Raw genomic sequence first — 21934 nt, 5'->3', positions numbered from 1 at the left:
TAATGAAGATTTCCTAACGTTCTTATAGCTTGTTTCCATGCTCTTCATCTCTCAGAATAATTATTCGTATTAGAAAAATAAGAAGTATCTCCTTTTTGTAACCCTAGCTACTGATAATTTTCATTCATAGCTTGGAGTTTAAAAAAAAAAAAAAAATCTGTTCTCTATAGAGTACTTATGTATCATCTCACACTGACCTGCATACCTGGTAAGGAGTCAGAATGATGAGTTCAGAACAGTTAAAAAAACACTCAATTGCTCTGAATTTGCATTCATTTCTTCTTTCTCATCTCTTAAACAGAATCATAATTCATTTAGGTATTCTTTTATGCTGATTTCCACCATGCTACCACAGAAAAATTCTGCTCCCAAAAGGCAGAAGATTGGACTTCAGGTATCAGTGGTTTTAATTTCATCTAGTGGCTATAATAAAACCCACTATGTCTATATCACACTAAATCACATAAATTCCTAGAATGTCCCCTCATGATTCTATCTGATCCTCTTATTTTGGAACTGGTTTTGCTGAAATAACATTAGAGAACCTGCTAGTATTTGTCTAAACTCCATTTCAACCTGAAAACCATTTTAATTATATTTAATTAAATATAACAAATTTAATATAAATAAAATTAATATTTTAATTATATTTAATTATATATGCATGTATACATATATATGTACAGGTATAAGACATATTTTTAAAAGAGTCATTATATAATATATATCACTTTAAATATGTTTATATAGCTTTTCATTTTGGTACTCACCCTAAGAAATGCATCTAAGGCCCCATTCTCCATGTATTCTATTACAATCATGACTGGTTTCCCTGAAAGCAAAGAAGACAGATATTTGAGAACTGTAAAACAAATGGAGCGCCTTTTTTTGATAAAATGCACACTATTCTTTTGAAGGACTGAATCATTCAGACATTGAAAATTTCTGAGCCCTCCAGCACTGCTACAGAGCTCTAATTTCTTAAATATCTGCATGGAAAGTGGTCATGATTCATAAAATTGAACCATACAAATCAAAAAGTCAGTGTGTTCTCCTAACTCCTGCTGTGTGAACAGGACTCTGGAATAATGGCACTTCAGATAATATGAAAGGACATGAGAAACCTTATCTCTCTCCATGGTCTTTGAGGCTAAATGAAACTAGAAAAATAATATGTTTCAAAGTACTTCATCTTTTAATCATGTGTGCATCTAAATTTTTTTCCTCAGGTTGTAGCATAACGTGAGCATTGTTTTAGTTAGTTACGCATCAGGAGAAAATCCATTAGGAGTGTGCAGTCTGTTCATAATTTGAATCTTTGACCATGAATAAGGCAGAGTAATTTCTGCCATCGTGCTGTTATTTGACTGACAGACCGAGCTGCTGCTTACCTCTGGTAACAACTCCTTCCAGGTGAACCACGTTGGGATGGTCAAACTGTCCCATGATGCTTGCTTCACACAGGAAATCTCTCCTCTGCTTTTCAGTGTAGCCAACTTTCAGAGTTTTTATGGCTACTGCAACATCTCTTTTGCCAGGGAGCTTTAGACGCCCGCTGCACACTTCACCAAACTCTCCTAAAATGAAGTAGATCAATGATGAATTACTCTAAATACCGGTATTTTATTTAGGCCTTGATTCAAATAGCCACCTAAGCGTGTGTTTAAATTTAATGTGTTCATATTTGAAATGGATTACTTTGGCATGCGCCTTAAATGAATTGCTGACCCTTATGGAATAAACACTTCAGTTAAACCAACTGACAGGACTGTTATCTGAATATTTTAAAAGACTTGTCAGTAATTTCTTGCATTTTTTTCAAAAGCAGAAAATAAAAAATGAAGTGGGTTTCATAAGAAAACACTATTATTGAAATAGTAATGCCATCCCTAAGTAAAAATGCCATTCTGCTCTACACAGTTTCCTTGCTATCTTTAACTGCAATGGGCATTTTTCTTTCAAAAGGCAGCTCTTGCAGAGCTGCTTTTAATTTAGCATCCTTATGGTGTTAAATGAAGCACTACATTATTACCTTCAAGCAGAATAATTTACTTTACAGATTATGAAATTAAAGGTGTGACTTATAACAATTTTGTTATATTAAACAAACACAAGCAAATGCTGCAAGTTTTTAAAAGGTTCTAAACTAATAGACAATTGGAACATGAAGAAGCCTGTGATAAAAAAGCCCAAACAGCCAGCAAGAATACAAAAAAAAGCCCCAACAACCAAATCTGGAAGAGAAGTAATTCCATCACACGGAAAGAGGATGGAAGCATGTGAGATGTGGAGCTGAATGGCAATAAATCTACCCCACTATTAACGAGATTATGAAAGATTTAAGAATTGTCCCTTGCCTCACAGCTGTGTCAGCAGAGAGCAAAACTGAGATCTCCAGTTCTGCAGACAGGAAGAAAAATATCCTTGTATACATAGTAATATATGTTACTGAATAAAAGGTAACATCTCTAGAAAGAAAGATTACCCACAAAAATATTTAATAATCTGGTACTTCACAAATTTATCTGAAGTTTGAGAGATATGTTTCCAAGTCCCTCCTCCAAATCATATCAAGTCAGAAATTTATCTCCTGCATACCTGCGGAGTGTCTTAACATTAAGGTGTTACGTACGCACAAGTATGCAGACACACCTACAGCTAAGACATGTTTTAGGACGAGTGCTGAAAGAAATGAGCTAGACAAGACCTACACAGAGGGTTTAATTAGAGAATCCTTCTGGGAGAAACCTTGTGGGATCAGGACATAAGGACCTTACACACTGGCTGGGTGTCTGGCTGTCAGTGGAGAGAAGCATGCTTGGAGCTTGGGCTGAATGTCTGAAGAGAGAGACATTAATGGATAGACTGCAGAAAGTTTTGTTTATGACTGTCAGTATTTGAACACTACTGTTCTCCTATCAGTCCCAGTTTGAGCTTTGGGAAAGACAAAAGCAGTTACCTGGGTCTTGGCTTCACAATTCATCCAAAAGCGTAGAACTTAGACTATTTTTAACTGACTTCACTCAGTATGGCTCTTTTCACAAACCTTATAGGAGATGACTGCATATAGAATCAAATTCCTGTCCCTCACATTCTATGCTAGCTGAACCAAGGCTAGCTCAAATCAGCTCCATGTACCTCTGTTAATATCATGCTGTACCTAAGTTAATTGACCACACAAGTATTCCTGCCTGCATATTATCCTCAGCCATCCTTCGACCTGAGCTAAGAATGCCACGAGGTATAGCTGTTACATATAAAACAGCTGAAGCTGCTCATGCCCCTAGCTTGGTGCCTTAACCTCCCTCCTGCACTTCATTAGCAACATGGATGACTATTAATGAATTCACCACTCACCTCACTCACAGCTCCTAGCCACAAGAACTTCCTAAAGGATAACAATTTTCTCCAGCAGTACTTTCCAAAAAAATGTTTCATCCCATGCCGAAAAAAAGATGTGAGTATAGGAGTGTGTCTGTGTGTCTGTGATATTTCAGAGCCAGGTAATTAGGATACTTGGCACAGGAGACAGTAAGCCTTAACTCCTTTCCAGCTCTCTGTGATCTGATTTTGATTGATTTCCAAAGGCAGATCACACACACTTGGGCGAATCAGAAATTTCAGTTTGTATGTTATGCAGTTCAGGCCAGGATGCTAGCCAATGAACTACTTTTATTCCCAAGAAAATAGTATATTCAGCTGAAATGAATGCCCAAAAATAAACCGGAAAATATGACAACAAGAGAGGGAATACTGCACAGCGCATGGCCACTAGCTCAGCATGTCAACAAAGCAGAGGCTAAAACAAAGGATGTGTGTGTGGTATGAACAACTTAACATAGTGGACACCATATTCTGCATCTGACAGGTGGCCACAGCAGGATGGTAATGAAAATGTTGGCAAGGAAAGCACATATCCCTCATGCAAATTGAGCACAAGCATACTTGCACCCTCTTTGTGTCTGACAGACGTGTCACTACTCAACAGTTGATGTGGCCAGCATTGCTGATGCATATTGAGATTTCTAAGTGGATTTCTGATGCTGTCACTAGCAGAAATTCCATATTCTTCTTTGATGTATGAGTTTCAGCTGCTGCTTTGGGTCTGTTTGCTTCTGTTGTTCCTGAACTGCATTTCATTTCATTCCTAGTTGCTATTTACATCAACAGGTTAAAACCGTAGCTAAACATGATACACAATATGCTTTCACCACTGTACTCCTAATTAACTTCAGACTGACTACTGACACACGTAAGTTGTTTTTGCTATCAATTATACTCATTGAAATCAAGAATAAATTCATCTGCAGTCAAGAAAATTAACATTCTGGAATTTGTCATAACAGTGAAAATGCATTTTAAACTATACTCTGAAGCTCAAGTGTTTTCACCATTTTTCTCAGAAGGCACTAGCAAAATCAAACTGAATATATCTTTGTGCTCTGAACTGTTGCTATGCTGGTAGCTTTTTAACTCAAAGGAAAAGATAAAGCTCAGCAATTTTTCTATGCTAATCTTGCATATTTCATATTTATTAGAAGAGATGTTGCCATTCTGGCATCACAAAAATTACTAGTTAGCAAGGGCTGGATTCTTATGCTCTTACTCACTGAAGGAATAATTTGCTCAGCAGTGTGGTTAATTTCAATGGTACTACTTCTTGATTAAGACATGATTCAACATGACTGAGGTTTCTTTAAAAAGGCTTTGTGAATTCTAAGTGTAAAGATTTTTTTACAGGTAAAGCAACCTATTCTAAAGATATTTCTTCTTGTGTTTTTAAATAATACTGCAACATGTAATTTATAGTACCAAACTACAGGGTGATTTCAAAAGTATTCTACTAATACTTATATAAAACAACAGGAAAGCAAAAGAACATTTCCTCCAGGAATCCAAGGTATTTGATATTTTTCTTACTCATGGAAACTTAATTTCACTACATGGAGTAGTGCAATAAAAATGTCACATATCTTATTAATGCAAACAAATGAAACTGCCTTTTTAGAGCATGAACACCATGGCTTAAGTAGGTGGTAGACAGTTCAAGAGAAAAAAAAAAAAAAGCAGTGTAGTGCTGGTGCAATTACAATCAGTCATAAGAAGTTAAACAATAACTTTTTGTATTCATAAAATATCAAAAAGAAAAATGGTAGAAGAAAAAACAGCCTTAGGGAAGATTTTGTTATACAGAAACAAGACCTTCCTACTCTCTATTTAGGATTTTGTGCTGCAGCCAGTTTTCCTTACTCACATGAACAAAGCTGCTGCAGAGGTCAAAAAGCCTCCTTGCAAAAGGCAAGCGAGAAGAATTTGCACAAATGCCTAATGTCTTTACTCTGACAGTAAATAATAGGCAGCACAACTGGCCTACTCCCCCCAGTTCCAATTTTAACAGAAGATACTTGATTAAAAACCCATAAGCTTTCAATGTCAAGCAAGACTTTTAATTTACTCATTTATTTGGGTTTTTTTAGTTGTTGTTGGGCTTTTCCCCTGTTTGTTTTTTGCATTTTGGAAGTGAGTGCAGCTTCATTGCTCTTAACCACTCTGGCAAATGCAAAAAGTTCTTCTATACCTGAGGTATAATTATTTGCCTGTCATTATGATGTATGAGTTTCGATCCCGGCTAAATGGAACAGTTGAATCAGGAAGCCACGGCAGCCTTACCTGCGCCAATCACACGCTCAATTTTAATACAAGAGGCATCTAGCTCCTTGGCGAATTGATGGACAGCTCTATTTGGGTCCTCGTAGGTTTCAGGGTCAATGTAGGTTTTGGTGCCTGGAAATTTAACTGTAATGATGTAAGAAAGCATGACTGTGATGAAGCAAAAGCACTTATTGTGCAGTCAGCCCAGGAATTTCATTATGCAGAGTGCTCCTTGGAAGAGTGAGCCTGTTTCCATGCCGCCTGAGCCAGAGTCACTCTGAGAGGCAACCTTAGTTTTAAGCATCATCTGCAAGCATGCTGACACAAGTATACACAATCCCATCTCTAAAAAATGACTAACATTAGCATCTGCATCTTCTCTTGAACTGAAAGAAATAATAAATATTAAATGGTGCTTAATGGAATAAAATGAAAGGGTTGAGGTGGAGCAAAAACAAAGCAGGGAGAGGGTATAACACCAGCAGAGGTGGAGGTTTCTTTTCCGTGGAAGGGCATCTTATCCTATTCACGCAGGATGTGTAAACATCACTTCTTTATGTTACTTCTCTCCTCTAGTGGGATTTGAAAGTCTCCTCCACTCCCTTGAACTTGCTTAATCTACTGAATATAATATTGTTTGTAGACTGTGGCAATAGTCACTATTCACAGCAGTCAGAAATTACATCCTTAAGTGTATTTCTTACATTATAATATGAACATGAGAAACACCTGTAGCCAACTTGGATAGGCACAGGAAGGGAAAGTGGCCTCTGTGGCACAATTATCTCCTCTCTCAAGCACTGAGGTGAATAATCTGCAGCAACTTGTTTTTTGCTCATTCTTTCTCCACGCTTACTGCAGCTCAGGCAGCATAGTGCTCTATGGCCAGCCTGCAGTTTTTTCCCTTAGTTTGTTGATGATTCAGGTAAATTATTTTTTTGCTATTCTGGTCAAACTACAAACTCCTTGTGGTAGTAGAGCAACCCTGGAAATCTATTAATCAAGCAATTTTTATGAAATAAATTTGCTCACAAGGATTATACTCTTGAGTTTTTATTGAATCAGCGAACTAAAACTCAATATGAAAATGCAAAAATGTTCCTCTGTTAATTGATATACTCAAATACAAGAACAGCATCAAAAGCCAATACAAAACATGAATAATTTTTAGTTACCTTGTATTCTTTTAATTTAACATAAAATATATTGAATTTGAAAATATACTGAAAAAAGCTGAGTAATCATATGTATTTATGTTTTAGATTGCATTAATGCCCTAAATCCACAAACCATTAAAAAAAAAAATAAAAAGAGAAATTGTTTCAGCAATATAATGAATTTATAGCCAGAGAAATTTTTTTTAATGTTGTCCAGATGTTGCTATCTGTCATATAATGTATTTAAATGGATGCTCTTTTAGTTGTATTAGAAATTTGTATGCTGATTTATTTTTTTATTATAAATATTTGTTTCTTAAAACCAAAAGAGAGTGGACAAAATGAGAATTAAGCAGCAGGTTGACCTCTGGTAGTAGTGCTTTAAGGCAAGGAGATGGAGAAGGAGACATCCTCTTGTGTTTGTGATAAAGGGCCTGGATTGGAAGTAACCTTGCGAATCTCAAGTGGGCCTCTGATGGTTCTTTGTTCAAGCTGTCATAAAACATTTTGACAGGCCAAGGCTATCCTAGCATAGCAACGTGAAATAATGCTGGCCTGCATTTGCAGACATTGTTAGATGAAAAAGGGAGGAGGAAACCAAATATAAATCTGAATTGCTTGACTAAACTCCTCCATTGTACTTGTATCTTCAAGTGTAGCACTTGAGGTCAAAGAGAGATGAAGGGAACTGAAATGAAATATATGATGGTCCATTAAATGCACCGCTTTAAAATCTTCTTTAAAAATGTTTGCTTGTAAGTTTTTTTTCTAAGTAAGTGCTTGTTGTAAGTTACACTTTTGAAAATCCAGTCCGGTACCTCAGTGCAGAAGAATGTTGTCTAGCTATTACAGAGTAAATGGCCACCAAACTGGTGTTCACAGCTCTGTGACCAAGCTGGTGATCACAGCATTGGGTTCCATCTCACTCTGTACATGGCTATCAAATGGAATTAATGCTACACCTATAAACAACAGATGAAGGAAAACTAGTTTGGCAAGAAATTACTTATATCTGGTGTCATGATTGAAGAAAGACTGTGTACTCAATAATCAGGCTCATTTGCTAGATAACCACATTTGTTGAAAGTAAAATGAGGGAAAGGAACACTTATAAAATCTCCCAATTTCTCAATCAACTATCAATTATTAAGTAGCAGTTTTCCAATTAATTAATTTATACTTTTACTGGAAAAAAAAATGGGGAAAGGAAGTTATTTAGTTACTGTATCCCTTTTTTTATATACTGACATACGAGAACACATAGTTGATCTTTTCCTTCAAGGACATAACAGTATTTTTAAAAGTAAAAGTAGTAGCTCTTCTGGAGGTGTGAAAAGCTTATAATGCATTATGAGAGGCAAATTTCAAATCCATCACTCCCAGAAGAGTAGCATTTAAGTAAAATGAGATTTTTGACAAACTCTTTAAAATCAGCTTCACTGCAAAGTGCATGATACATAATTCTTATCTCATTATTATTTTCCACCTTTCTGGCACAGTGTGTGAATTGATTGACTAAAGCCGCAATGATGTCACTATTTAGTTTGACACTCACTGCATTTAAACAATTTAGATAGCCACACATGCAAACTTAGGAAATGTAATCAATTTCCAGCTGATTTTTTCAGGGAAGAAAGATAAAACAGAACCTTGATCTGATTTTGAGTGGAGCTTTGGCTAGAACTATTCATTTAAGGAGGAATGCATTGAGAAAATGCTTAGAAGTTATGACTAGTGGCTACTTCATTTTCCATGTGACATTACTTTCAGATGATAGCTCGTGATTTCAACATCTAAAACAAGCCCTATTGCTTTCATAAAAAAACAAACAAACAAACAAAAAACCCCAACATAATAATCTGATGGATTTAATCTACAACTGCAATTATTGGCAGACAACAAAGGCTAAATACAGCATAACATGACTAAATAGCATGTACTAATATGAGAGCGACCAGGTATGGGAGAAGATTGGAAAGACTGGCATTGTTCTGGATCAGAACTTATGTGCAGTTTAATTCTTTTACAATTATGGTTGCTCAAAATAATTTTGCAATTTAGTTTAACGCACTTCCTGAGTTAATGACTAATTCTAAAACAGATGAAAACATTCCTCACCCCTTGCATTTTGAATTGTCATTAACCCAAGAAAGATGTGGTTTTTTTGAGTTTTCCCTGGGTCCTAGTTGAAGTTGAAATGGTAGACATGATTTTAACAAGAGAGCCTTTAGGCACTATTCTTAGCTAGGCAAGTGATTTTAGATCACACAACAGTAATGAAGTGGCTGACATTTCTTTTGATATTAAATATTCTATGTTTAAGGACATTATGCTGTGTAAATATTGATGGTGCTACTGTATTCTCAGTAGCAGAACACAGCTTTTGAGCAGAACAGCTTCATTTTTGGGTGATGCACTGACTCACACTTTCTTAATCTGAAGTCTGCCTGAGGTAAAAGATCAAAAAGTTACTTAGGCAAAGGTCTCTTGAATACTGCACCTCAGAGGGATCATTAGGACAACGTGAAACATGTATTCAAAGCAACCAAAAGAAAACAAAAAATGCAGAATGAAAACAACAGTATATCATAGACATGTATAGAAATAAAACCATCTGTGTGAGCAATGTTGACTTTAATCTGCATCCTTTTTGTGTGGGTCACATTTCTACAGTGTTTAACTTCCCAGTTGCTATTTACACAGCATTTTTGAATTTCCTATGGCATTATCTTTCATGGAGTCTTGGTTTAGTATTGTCTACACTATTGCAATTGGGAATTTTTGAAAGGGGGAAAAAAAGCAAAACACTTACAATGAAAGTAAAGTTCTTCATCCCCTTCTTGATCTGCTTTGCTATAGCCACAATGCCTGAAAAGAAAGGAAAACACCAGTTTCACTAGTAAATAATGATTTACTTCTCACATCTAAAGTTCTGACAAAATCAGTTCTGCAGACTGGGATTTTCAGGCACTGAGCACCTAACTGCTGTAGGCCCTTTGAAACTTTCACCTATAATTCTATTGACAGCAGAGTTTTAAATAAATCATGAACAGTTGCAATCAAAAGGCTTTTGTATTAAATACCAGTTGGGACAGGTCCTAGAGAAAAAAATCTAGTTCTGGTGAAAGGCTTCTACAGATAAAACAGAGGATTAAAGAACTTGAAAGTGGAACACTGTTTTACATGAGGTTATTCTTAAACTTACTGCTGTGTCTCTTTTTCTTGAATGTAAAGTCATTTAAAGGCTGATCAGATAAAGTGTCAGACTTCTCCATGCGAGAAAACTGAACAGAAAGCGAGACTTTGAGGAGTACAGGTAAAGAACCTGCTAGGGGTTCCTTTTACAGCACATTTACACAGGAAAAAAAAAGAAAAGAACATCCTGATACAAGTATCGTGCCAAAGTAAGAGGACAAACCACATAATTGATAATGGGATTTAAATGAAAACTGTCCTTACTAAGAATTATTTCTGTTTCAGTTTTGCAAATTACTATCCCAGGTTTGACTTTGTCTCAAGAGTTCACAAGAGTGGTGTCAGATGTGCTTACGTCCATCAAAGATGCAATACCTTCGTCCGATGATGAATCCAAACACCATGAAGACCAGGATGATTGTTCCTGCCACAGCAACCACAGCTATGATAATAACAGGATTCTGTTCACTGGAAACAGCTGTGGCTACAAACAGAGCACAGAGCTGAGATTAGTAAAAAATTAATCCCTCCTCAGGGACTTCAAAAATTTAAGTCAATCATCACAAATTGTAGACTGTCTACTGTTGCAGACTGCCTTTGTCTGAAACAATTACATTGATAAAGATAGTCTAAAGAAGGAAACTGAACTCTATTGGAAATTCAACTAAATTCTTCATGAGTTAATGATTGTCTACATTGAATAAAAAGAAGCCAAGCTGTAATTTTCTTGGCCAAAGTGGTACAGCCATTACCTGAAAGCCAGCACTATTATCATCAGTCACTTCCACTCCCCACTACTGATCTGCTGCATCTGTTTCTTGACTCCCTGCTAAAAGAGGAGTCCTGGAAATCCCTGTAAGGAGGGACAGTGGGAGAGTAATCCCTAACTCTGCTCCTAGCTTCCCCTCTAAAACCCATTGATATGACTTTGAGGGTTTCCTCAAGGAAATAGTGTCTTTAAGAAAAATGTTTGAGCTGAAACACTATTAACACAGATTTCCTAGGTAGCATATTTCAATCTCTTACTGCTATTAATCATTGTAAATGGCTATTATTACTTACCATTTGTTTCTGTTAGCAACAAAAAGGTGCTTCCACATTAATACAAAATGGAATTCTCCATGCTTCAGAGAATTTACATGCTAAAATATCCCCACATTATTGCTCTTTTTATTCAGATATGCCAATTCTATTAATATATGCAAATTTATACATGTCACATTAATGTAAACTGAGGATGTAAATACTTAGCCTGAGAAACCTTGAGGCTTGTTAAAAACATTGCTTGCCTGACATCTAATAAGGGTGGCCCTGTTACCCACATGTTACACATTAAATAAACACAGCTCTCCTGAACTCTGTGGAGATGCACTGGCTTGTAACAGTGAGGATCTGAACCAGAAGATGAACAGAGGATGAGACATGAGGGACTGTAAGTATGAGTCAGCTGGAATCACAGAATTAAAAAATCATAAGATCGTTTAGGTTGTAAAAGACCTCCAAGATAATCAAGTCCAACCTTTGACCGAATATCATCCTATCAAATAAACCACAGCAGTAAACGCCGCTTACAGTGGCACTTGGAACACCTTCCTGAGTGGCCCATTTCAATGCCTAACCACCTGCTTAGTGACAAAATACTTCCTGATATCCTCTGTTTCATCCTGAGGCTCTGTCTTCTTGTCCTGTCACTAGTTGCCTGGGAGAAGAGACCAACCCCCACCTTAAACAAGCTCCATTCAGGTACTCTTAGAGAATGGCTCCTCCTTGAGCCTCCATTTCTCCAGGCTAAACAACCCCAGCACCCTCAGCTTCTCCTCATCAGACTTGGGCTGCCTCAAGCTTTGCTGCCCTTCTCTGGACATGCTCCAGCAACTCAATGTCCTTTTCAAAGGTAGGGGCCCAGAAGTGGATACAGGACTCATGCTGGGGCCTCACACCAAATACAGTGCCAAATACAGAGGGATGATCACTATCCCAGTCCTGCTGGTTACAGTATTCCTGAAACAGGCCAGGATGCCACTGGCCTTCTTGGCTACCTGGGTGCACACTGGTTCCTGTTCAGCCAGCTGTTGATCAGCATACCCAGCTCCTTTGTCACTTGGCCACTTTCCAGTCACTCTTCCCCTGGCCTATAGTGTTGCATGAGGTTGTTGTGACCGAAGTGGGGGACTCAACACTTTGCCTTACAATCCTCATACAGTTGTCTTTGGGTCATCAATTCAGACTGTCAAGATCTCTGTACAGAACTTTCCTATCCTCCAGCAGATCAACACTCTGGTCCAACTTAGTGTCATCTGAGAGCTTACTGAGGGAGTCCAAATCATCAATTATAACACTAAACAGGACTGAGTTTAGGGGAATCCCACTAGTGACCAGCTGGATATAGCACCATTCACTACCACCCTCTGGGCCTGGGCATCCAGCCTTTTTTTAACCAGCAAAGAGTGTGCCTCTCTAACCCATGGGCTGCCAGTTATCCAGGAGAATGCTGTGGGAGTCAATATTGAAGGCTTTACTGAAGTCCAGGTGGACTACATCCCCATAGCAGATAACTTGATAATAAAAGGAGATCAGGTTGATCAAGCAAGATCTACCTTTTAAGCCCACGTGGCCGTTCCTGATCCATTTGTTGTCCTGTAAGTGCTGTGTGATCACACTCAAGATGATCTGATCCATGATGACCTTCCCTGGCACCAAGATCAGGCTGACCTCAGCCTGTAGGTTTTCAGACTCTCCCCCCAACCCTTCTTATAGGTGAGTGTCACACTGGTAATCTCCAGTCATCTGGGACCTCAGCCTTTTCCTCATCCTTAGTTACACTCCTCCAGCATCAAGAAAAGGATGGATATTTTCCTTGACCCTCTTTTTCGTGTTAATTTATTTATAAAAGCACTTATCTTTCACAACAGTGGCTAGATTGAGTTCTAGCTGAGCTTTCACCTTCCTAGTTTTCTCTCTACGTGACCTAATAATATCCTTATATTCTTCCTAACTTGCCTGCCCCTTTCTTCCAAAAGTCATAAACTTTTTTTTCTTTGAGTTCCAGTGAAAGCTCCTATTTGGCCATTCCAGTTTTCTTCTCCACTGGATCACCTTTCAGCACACAGGGATGGCCTGTTTCTGTGCCTATAAGAGTTCCTTCTATCCCCTCCTGTTCGTTATCCATATGGTGTGCATTGGTGTAGGTGCACTTCAGCTGGGCTGATTTCACCCCCAACACTGGCATGCTACCTCTAGACTCATCTCTAGTGAGACTGGTCTTACCCCCTTTCCCTTCCAAACCTAATTTAAAGCCCTGTCAATCAGCCTTGCAAACTCCTGGGTTAGAATCCTTTTATCCTTTTCACACAGGTGAACTCCATCTCTCTCTCCAGCAGGCCTGGGGCCATGTATACTGTCCCATGACTGAAATGCAGCCAACAGATAAAAGAGAAGAAAAAATGGAAATCAAACTGATAGCTGATTAACTAAATTAATGGTATGATAATATGGTTTACTTCTGGTACTGGTAACTGAACAGGAATGTCTACACCAGGATTTATGAACTCCACAGAACTGGATTCCTGTTACAGACTTCAGAGGTTCCCATAGAAACAAATAACCCAGACTTTCCTTGGAAGTAGTGAGCCAATAAAATGATTTATTTTGTCACTGACACTGACCTGTACCAACTGTTTCCCCCCAAAATAACAAAGCCCTTTTTATACTACATGGATTTAGAATACTTTGCACTGGACGGAAATTACACACACATGCATACACACACCCCTCTAATTTTATTTCCTGAAGAAACTTGTAATTTTTCTATATTCTCTCTAATTCACATGAGGAAGATCATACTATCCCTATAACTCTTTAAATAAAAAATAATGCTTATCTTTAAGTAACTATAATTGAGATACACAGGTCAGTAGGATGCTGCTGTAGACTTGCCTCTATTCCACTCAGGCAACTTTTAAGAAATCAATGGTGATTGTCTTGTGCAAGAGAATAGAGGCGTCATACAACTCAGTCCTTGCAACTTACATAGGCCATCAAAACAGACAATCCCAAGGAACTTCAAATTTCTGTAAAATACAGCATATCCTTAAACTGTTGCCAACCTCACTTGGAAGTGAAGAAGAGGCAAGCATTCTGGCATAATGGCCAGGGTGTGAAGCTTCATCCATCCAAAAAAACTTTGGAAAAATCCCCAGCCCAGCCTGTAACCTAGCCCAGTAGCCAAGCTAAGTGCATAGAGGCTGACATATGTGAGTGGGTTGCTCTCTGTAAGTGCCTCACAGATTTTGGGTACTGGCACATTCTGGAAGCAAGCAGACAATGTTTTTTGGGCTCTGGAAAATGTTGGGGACATGGTACACTGGCCAACTGTTAAGACAGGTGGGATGCAATGCATGATTTATTTTTATATCTTTAAAAAAAGAGGGGAGGGAGCTGATTGTGGGCATGGTCTGGTATAAATTCAGTGACAGCAGTGTAAGACATCTGCCTCTGTTCGGGTACTCTGCTGCTTCTTCTGTGTGATGAACTCAGTCTGCTGGTGTAAGGGTGAATCAGAACACAGTTTCTGGAATGAGCCTAGTGGCTTGGCAGAAACAAAGATGCTAGAGTGTTCTTAGAGGAATGATTTTGGGATGCAGAGCATCTTTTCAGGTGCATGCATGGCTACCTGTCATTGGTGATGCCACAACAGCAATGACAGGGAAGTCCTTACCTCTGCTCAAATTGTGCTCAGGCTCAGGGAGCAACTGTGCCACACAGGGAGCTGGTACTTGGGCATTGGGCTACAGCTGATACCTGATCTGAGCTATGAGATGTGCACATCCAATGCACAATGATCAATTTAAGGAGTTAAATTTAAACCAGCTTTTAAATACATGGTTGTAGGAATGGGGAATGCATATCTAAACACCCTGGAGGATTTAAAAAAGGGTATCAGCTGAAAATGCTGCGCTGCTGCTCCAACAACCTTTTCTCATGCAAGTGACTTCAAATGCACAATTTCTGGAAAAGGATTCTTGGCGAAGCTCACCATGAAAGCTTCAGTGATAACTGCATCCATGTATGCCAAATATCACTTTCTTAAGTATTGTGCTCTATGCCTTCTATAAAAATTTGTAGTATTGGTATTTCAGACTTTAGTGATCAATTTTACATATGCATAATGCTTCAATCTTGTTTGATTTACTCTGATTCATGGAAAAAGGGAAAAGCTAAGACTTCATGCCAGGTTTTGTCAAGTGCTTCTACTTTAACAGTGAGGGCTGTAAAGAGGTCAAAGATTAAACTCTATGACCTCAGAGGTCTTTTCCAAACTAATTGATTATGTGATTCTCTAAGTGAAAAATCTGCTTCCATTACAAAAAGCAGAGGATCATCTTTAGGTCCACTGGCTACAAATCATTTAACTTGACTTTTAAAAACTTCAGTGAACCAACAGATAAAATTGACACTTAAGTGATATTTTATACATGTGTGTGTTTTTCCAGAGGGACTTCTGTTTCTAATAATCAGCCAACAAAAAAAATATGACTAGAGCCATTGATTGATCTGTGGCAAACACAGCGTAGAATAGAAACAGTCTGCTTTTATAAAGCATATTTACTTCATAATTGCGATTTTTTTCCGTAAATATCTATGCAATACCCAACACGTATGATACGATCCAATACAGGTATAATATATGTATATTTTATTTATCAGATAATATTAATATCATGGATATAGTTCCTCAAATATTGAAAAGTGGCTGTACAGTTTCTATAACAATTCAGAAAACAGCCCACAATTCAAAAATCAGCACCAACCAAACAGTGTCAACCAGTGGAAGTGCCAGGACAGATCTAGGTAGGTAACATGACTAACTGGATGTGGTGGTCATTATACATATATTCTTACATAAATATATATATATATATGTGTGTATTTTTTTCTTAAAATATTTTGACATGTTTAAAAGCTAGAAATCCACTGAAATAATGAGAAACCAAAGCCTCTAAACTGCATGGTACTTCCCTTGAGTTATATTTCCCAAAAACAATCCAATAAAGGTCTTCCTTTAACATGCTAACAATAGACAAATTTGATGAGCCTGTAAGCTCTGATAAAACTATAAATAAAATACAATAAACAAATACGTTTGTGTAAAACAATTTTAGAATAGTTTAATGGAATTTGCTATCTTTTTACCAACATTTTCACTGTTTTCAAAAACTGTATATGGGAAATTTTGGATACTTATTCCTTCTAGGAATTATGTTTCTAATGTTGTCTTAAGACAATGGAAAATATGCTACTTCTAGAATTTTCTTTAATGAAAACACAGGACATTTTTCATAGCATCTCAAAGCATGGCCTGTCACAAAAGAAACCTGCTGTGCGTCCTGGCCAAGAATCTTTGTGGTTTATATGCATTTTATCATCATCTGAGTCAAAAAAGGAGTACAGGAGAGTGGTCAGTGATGCATTTATTATAGGATTTCCTAATCTCCCATATGTTGCCCAAACTCCAGTCAAAACTGTTTATCTTTGAAATCATCTTTGCTAATCTTAGCAGCTACCAGTCTGCTTACATTTAGTATGTAATAAATACTCAGATAATTAAGGAAATGTTGGGGAAATATTTTGATGTACTAATTTTAAACCACTATGGACAATAAATTATCTAATTAGTAGAAACTTATTATGACAGACTTCTAATTTGTTTTCCAGAAAACTATTCAAAATAAGAAATTACTTCTGGCTGTACCTCAGGTTCCCATTTTGCAAAACAGGGATTCTGCTACTGACTCTTTCTACAGATGGGAAGTATGCTATTAGACACAGAGCTAATAATATTAGTAATAACAGCTTACTGCTGCTGTTATGATAATTACTGTTTCAATTATGTCTATTAGATATGTGGTATTATTAATTATTTATAGTTTTTATATTTTGTGTGGAACTAAGGAGGAATCAAGACCTAACTACTGTATATTAAGAATAACCACAAGTTGTTCAGGCCACACCTGGCTGCAATTAATAGGATGCAATAATGAGTGTCTGCACACTGTCTTAGACTGCTGCATAGGATGCATAGAGGGTATGGCATCTATACCCTTAAGCTATGCATTCCTATATTCCCAGCTCTAAATCCCACTGACCTGATGTCAACATCAACGTGAGGCAAATGCTCTAAACCAGGGTAACCAAATTTGGGTCTGCAACAGGCTGGTGGAGCTGCCAGGGACACAGTTCCTGTGAAGGGGCTCACGGCTACTAGGTCTCACTGATGGAAGAAGTTTTTTTGTTACACAGCTTACAACTTGCTATATGAGCCTGAAAGGAACCTAGTATCTTTGAGATTCCCATTTCTTTATTAAATTAAATTGCCAATTAATTCAAAATACACTACAGATGGACTTACAGATGAAGACATGCACATAAACAAAACTACCAAGTTGTTTTTGTTTGTTTGGTTGTTTTTTTCCCAGAAAATCAAATGGAAAAAAATGGCATGGAGAAGTGTTTGTGGGTTGAAATCTCCTCCTTCCTTCTCTCCCCAGTTACAGAAGAATCTAGTTGAGTTATATATGAGCTCGCTGTTACTCACTTCTTTTGTGGGGAAAAATAAGTGTGCATTTGAATTTAAAAAAAAAAGTGTTTGTGTACTAGAAGGATAGAAGGACAGCAAAGGAGAAGAACCTGATATGTAACAAATCTCCTCCAGCCATTATAGGACTAATTTTCACTTCTATGGTAAAATAAATTATGGAAGCTCATCCTTCAAAAGACAATGACAAAAATACACCTTCTTGTAGAACTGAATTCTTTCTAATCGCAATTATATTGCTTATGACTCTTTCCTTTCTTGCTTTCCTTATTACCTCTAGGGAGGGTTAATTTCCTAATTCCTTACCTGTGGCTTCTTCCAGTGTGGCAACATCCAGTCTGGGGCTGTAATTTCCATAACCAGCAGCAGTAAAAGCACGAATCTGGAAAACATACACTGTTCCTGGCTTTAGGTTATTAATAGAAGCTGAAGTGGACTTGGTTTTCACAGTTGAATAGGTCCTCTCCCTTTGATCCTGGAAACAATAAGACAAAAGATTAAATGACATTTACAGATAAGATTTTATCATGATTTCACAACAGCAACTGACAGCCGGCCTGGGTAGTTTATTTCAATTTGCTGAATGCTCTTTTCCCTCAACAACAAAAATAAAGCATATTCTATGGAGTATTACAAAACATTGTCAATGCAATGAAGAGCTCTAAATGTAACATAAAATTCAAATGGGATGCTCATGTTTTCACTCAGAAAACACCCAAACAAAAAACGATTGTTTTTCTGGCTCTGATTAAATTTTGTGAAATTTTGATGAGAAATAGCTCAACCACAGCTTTCCAGGGAATCTGGGAGGTCTAAACAGTTCAAGGATGGGGAGATTTTTCTTTCATGGTCAGAACACGACAAACATAGAGCTGAACAAGCTGCCTTCATTCTGTATTAATTCAATTTATAGTTGTCAGAATTTTTTTTATTTCTAGAGTGCTTCAAAATTATCATGAATGAAGTCCTAGACATTGTGAAATGAATAGAAAAACTGACATCATTACTTTGACACTGTAACCTTCCATCACCTCTAAAAAATACAATATCGCCAATGTATAATTGGCTAGATTTTGCATAATTTCTGAGGTCCTTAACTCAGTTTTCACTTCAGATTTTTATCTCTGGCTTTTAGTCTTTTCTCAGTTTGAGACTCTAAGGCATAAAGAGGAACCCAGGGAAAGAAGCTCAGTATGACACTCCACAAATTTGAAGCTGTAAGATTACAAACCCTATGAGTAATAACTCACTTTCAAATAGTACAAAAGCTGTATCACAGATCATTAGAGTATTCAAAAAGCTATACTTATTCATCACATTTACTGACACAGATTATGTTTCAGCATAGATATGTGAAGCCCTGTTGATTTTTGGTGGCAGATGCAACCCTGATTTGAAGGGCAGAAGAGATGAATTAACCAACCATCTGAATGCACCACATGACCAGAGAAGCATGAGCCGTACACAGCAGTGCTAATGAGACGGATACAGAGGGAAGGAATAAATCTGTAACTCATTTCAATAATACTTCACCAGCTAAAAATGATGGAGAGCCTTCCCTGTCACAGTCAGTAATGCAGCAAAGGCTTTTGCTGAAATACAGGGCTATAGAGACATACTTGATTTCTTTTCTCAGATTCAGTAAGTTCTGGTTCTTGCCCAGTCTGTTACCCGAGCAAGCCCACAGTCTTGGCTAGCAACAATTTGCCATATCTTCTCCAAGAGAATTTAAATCATCTGTAAGTGAGGACCATGGCAGAATGTATGTTGGTATGTGAGAAAGAACGGGAATGCTTGAGAGATGAGAAACAAGTGTAAGGAAACCATAAACAGTCAGGTTCAGGACTGTAAGCCGCAGTGGAATTTCAGTTTGGGTTTTAATGCATAAATGAGGCTTATTTGAATTGCCAACAGTCCTTGTATTAAAAAAAAAAAAAATAAAAAAACCAAAACAATAAAAATAACTTGTGCTCGAAATCTCACAGGACAGGCTTACTTTGGAGACTTCAGGCAGTTTCCATTGTAGCCCTAGCCAGAAGTGAGATGTGAAAAAAACACTTATCGGAGTATTTCAGAACAACAAAAATGTTTGATTTAATTTGACTCTAAAAGAAGCTGAAAGTTCAAATCCTTTTATTTTTCTTTTCTTTTAAACTAGTGGAACAAAACTTAAACAGCCTCTCTCATTCTGAGGAAGAAGAATATGAAGTAATTTTAAAGCTGAAATTCTTTTTTTTTTAAGGAAAACAACATTTCAGTATTTGTTCAAAAATTGCCTCTGCTAAAGTTATATAGTCCAGTTTATCTGTGACTGTTAGAATGAGATTTTTATTCTCTTTTATTAATTTCACTGTACTAAGTAAAATACTGGAAGATGTCCTTCCATTAAAAAAACCAAAACAAACCAAAACAAAACCAAACAAACAAAAAAACTCCACAAAAAACCAAAACCCCAAAACTTTAACATCAGTTTTTCTCTTTACATAGACAACTGGCAATTAAATTCTGCTGGTTATTTTAAATTAGTATACAGGCAAAATAGTAAAAGCCACATTCTAAAAACTATCATTATATAAAAAGCTGGATGTCTTGGTCATTTTTATGTAATTTTACACTACCTATATAAATTATTTTATTTGAACAGATTAGAAACTGCTCTGCACATTAAAAAAAAAATTCCAAGGATTGTGGTTCTTTGGTTATCTTTTTTTTTTTTTTTTTTTAGTTCAGAGGACAGTTTTGCCCTTTCTAAATATGTAAAGTTTTAAAAATACATAGAATTATTTAGCTATCTGTACCTATCTGCTAGATTTTGTTACAAGAACCGTTAGAGTGAACAACCTAAACTGGAAGTTAGAATCAACAAATAAAAAATCTATTCCCTTCCAAATCATACAAAGATCTTTTGATAAGTATATTTGTGCAATTCAGCACTGAAAATAAAATATGACACTTGACATTACACCCAATCTGGGCTGAATTTACCTAATTCTGTGTTACCCAGTAAGATGACATGGGCTTTTTGATATAGGGCACTGTTACCTTGCCTGCAGAAATGTCTTCTTGATTGACCACAAAGGAGCCCCTTTATTCTTATTTGTTTCCGTTTGTTTTTTTTTTTTTAACCAAATGTTTTATAAAAATTAGGAGTATGTTACGTTATGCAGTCAATTTCCCAGGGAATCTGGAGGAGCCAAACTTAGTCTGGGTCCCATGACAAACATAGAGCTGCACAACCTGCCTTCACTCTGCTTTCATCCAGTTTACGGTTGTCAGAATTTTTTTATTGTGCAGTACTTCAAAGTTATCATGAATGAAGCCCTAGACATGCTGAAATGAATGGCAAAACTCCAACTGACATCAGTAAGATTGCGATTTCACTCTACCAGAAACAGAGATCACTTCATCTACTATTGAAAAACAGCCTTCAATTCATTATTATGTTGAGAGAACAACTGAAAAATAAATTTCACAGTCCTGGTCCTTTTTAAAAGGACAAATAAGGAATATTTATTTCCTAAAAGTCTAGGAAGTTTTGAAAATTTTCAGACATCAAGTAGAAGCTGCCCAGCTCATAAGGAAATACAAATTGCAGTTGGGAGTTGTACTTGATACATCATTTCAAGACTAGAATTACATTGATACAGAAGGAAATGAAACAAGCTTCAAACACAAGGTAGAATAGAGGTAAAAACATCAATATAATGGTAAAAATACCCAAGTACTACTTAAGAATTTTGAAAAAAAGGAAAGAAAGGCAGATTTCAAGTGTATTTTTCATTTTTAGTATGCCAAAATACAATATGTGAGACATATGATAGCAATAATAATTGCAGGATTTAGCTAGTTATTAAAAGCAAAATCACAGACTTTGGAGAGATGGGGTAGTTGATGACTTTAACACTTCCACAATGCAGCAAGCCAACATAAAGCAAACAACACATTGTTGCACATTACAGATAATCTTAGCACTTACTTTCTCATAATACTTGATTTCATATTCAGTAATGACTCCATTGGGATGTTCTGGTTCCTGCCAGGAAAGCTCCACGCTCCTCTGCAGCACTCTTTCTTTCATTACGCCACTAACTTGCGAGGGAGCTGTTTGGACAAGATGTGTCAATAAATAAAAAGCAAATTTGTTGGATGCCTAAAATCAAATGTCATTACTGATCCACCCCATGCTGAGCCACTTCCATTAAGGTAAAAGAAAGCACCTTTTCATAGCTCACAATTCAAAGCTAATGAATATTCTAGCAGATCCCTATTACTGTTCATAAACTTAGAACAGAAATCGAACTACAGTGCAAACAGCAAAAGGTGTCATTGTTCGAGT

At 37.0% G+C, this 21934-nt stretch overlaps 1 protein-coding gene across 5 annotated transcripts in view; it reads right to left on the bottom strand.

Annotated features, from left to right (window-relative positions):
- EPHA7 (EPH receptor A7) overlaps positions 1-21934 on the bottom strand; it is a 167345-nt gene that overhangs the window by 24643 nt on the left and 120768 nt on the right. For 3 of the 5 annotated variants that reach the window (XM_033054186.1, XM_033054187.1, XM_033054184.1), the window contains exons 6-12: positions 21575-21699; positions 17905-18073; positions 10380-10488; positions 9622-9677; positions 5671-5796; positions 1392-1577; positions 771-832 (exon numbers count right to left, since the gene is read on the bottom strand). In XM_033054186.1, coding sequence (XP_032910077.1) covers positions 771-832; positions 1392-1577; positions 5671-5796; positions 9622-9677; positions 10380-10488; positions 17905-18073; positions 21575-21699 — 833 coding nt within the window. The remainder of the gene's footprint in view (positions 1-770; positions 833-1391; positions 1578-5670; positions 5797-9621; positions 9678-10379; positions 10489-17904; positions 18074-21574; positions 21700-21934) is intronic. The other 2 variants (XM_033054182.1, XM_033054183.1) reach the window with 1 other exon arrangement.

Source organism: Catharus ustulatus, chromosome 3, assembly GCF_009819885.2.
Source record: "Catharus ustulatus isolate bCatUst1 chromosome 3, bCatUst1.pri.v2, whole genome shotgun sequence".
NCBI lineage: Eukaryota > Metazoa > Chordata > Aves > Passeriformes > Turdidae > Catharus > Catharus ustulatus.
The sequence above is the reverse complement of the archived record's forward strand: the minus strand, read 5'-3'. Positions and strand labels throughout refer to the sequence as shown.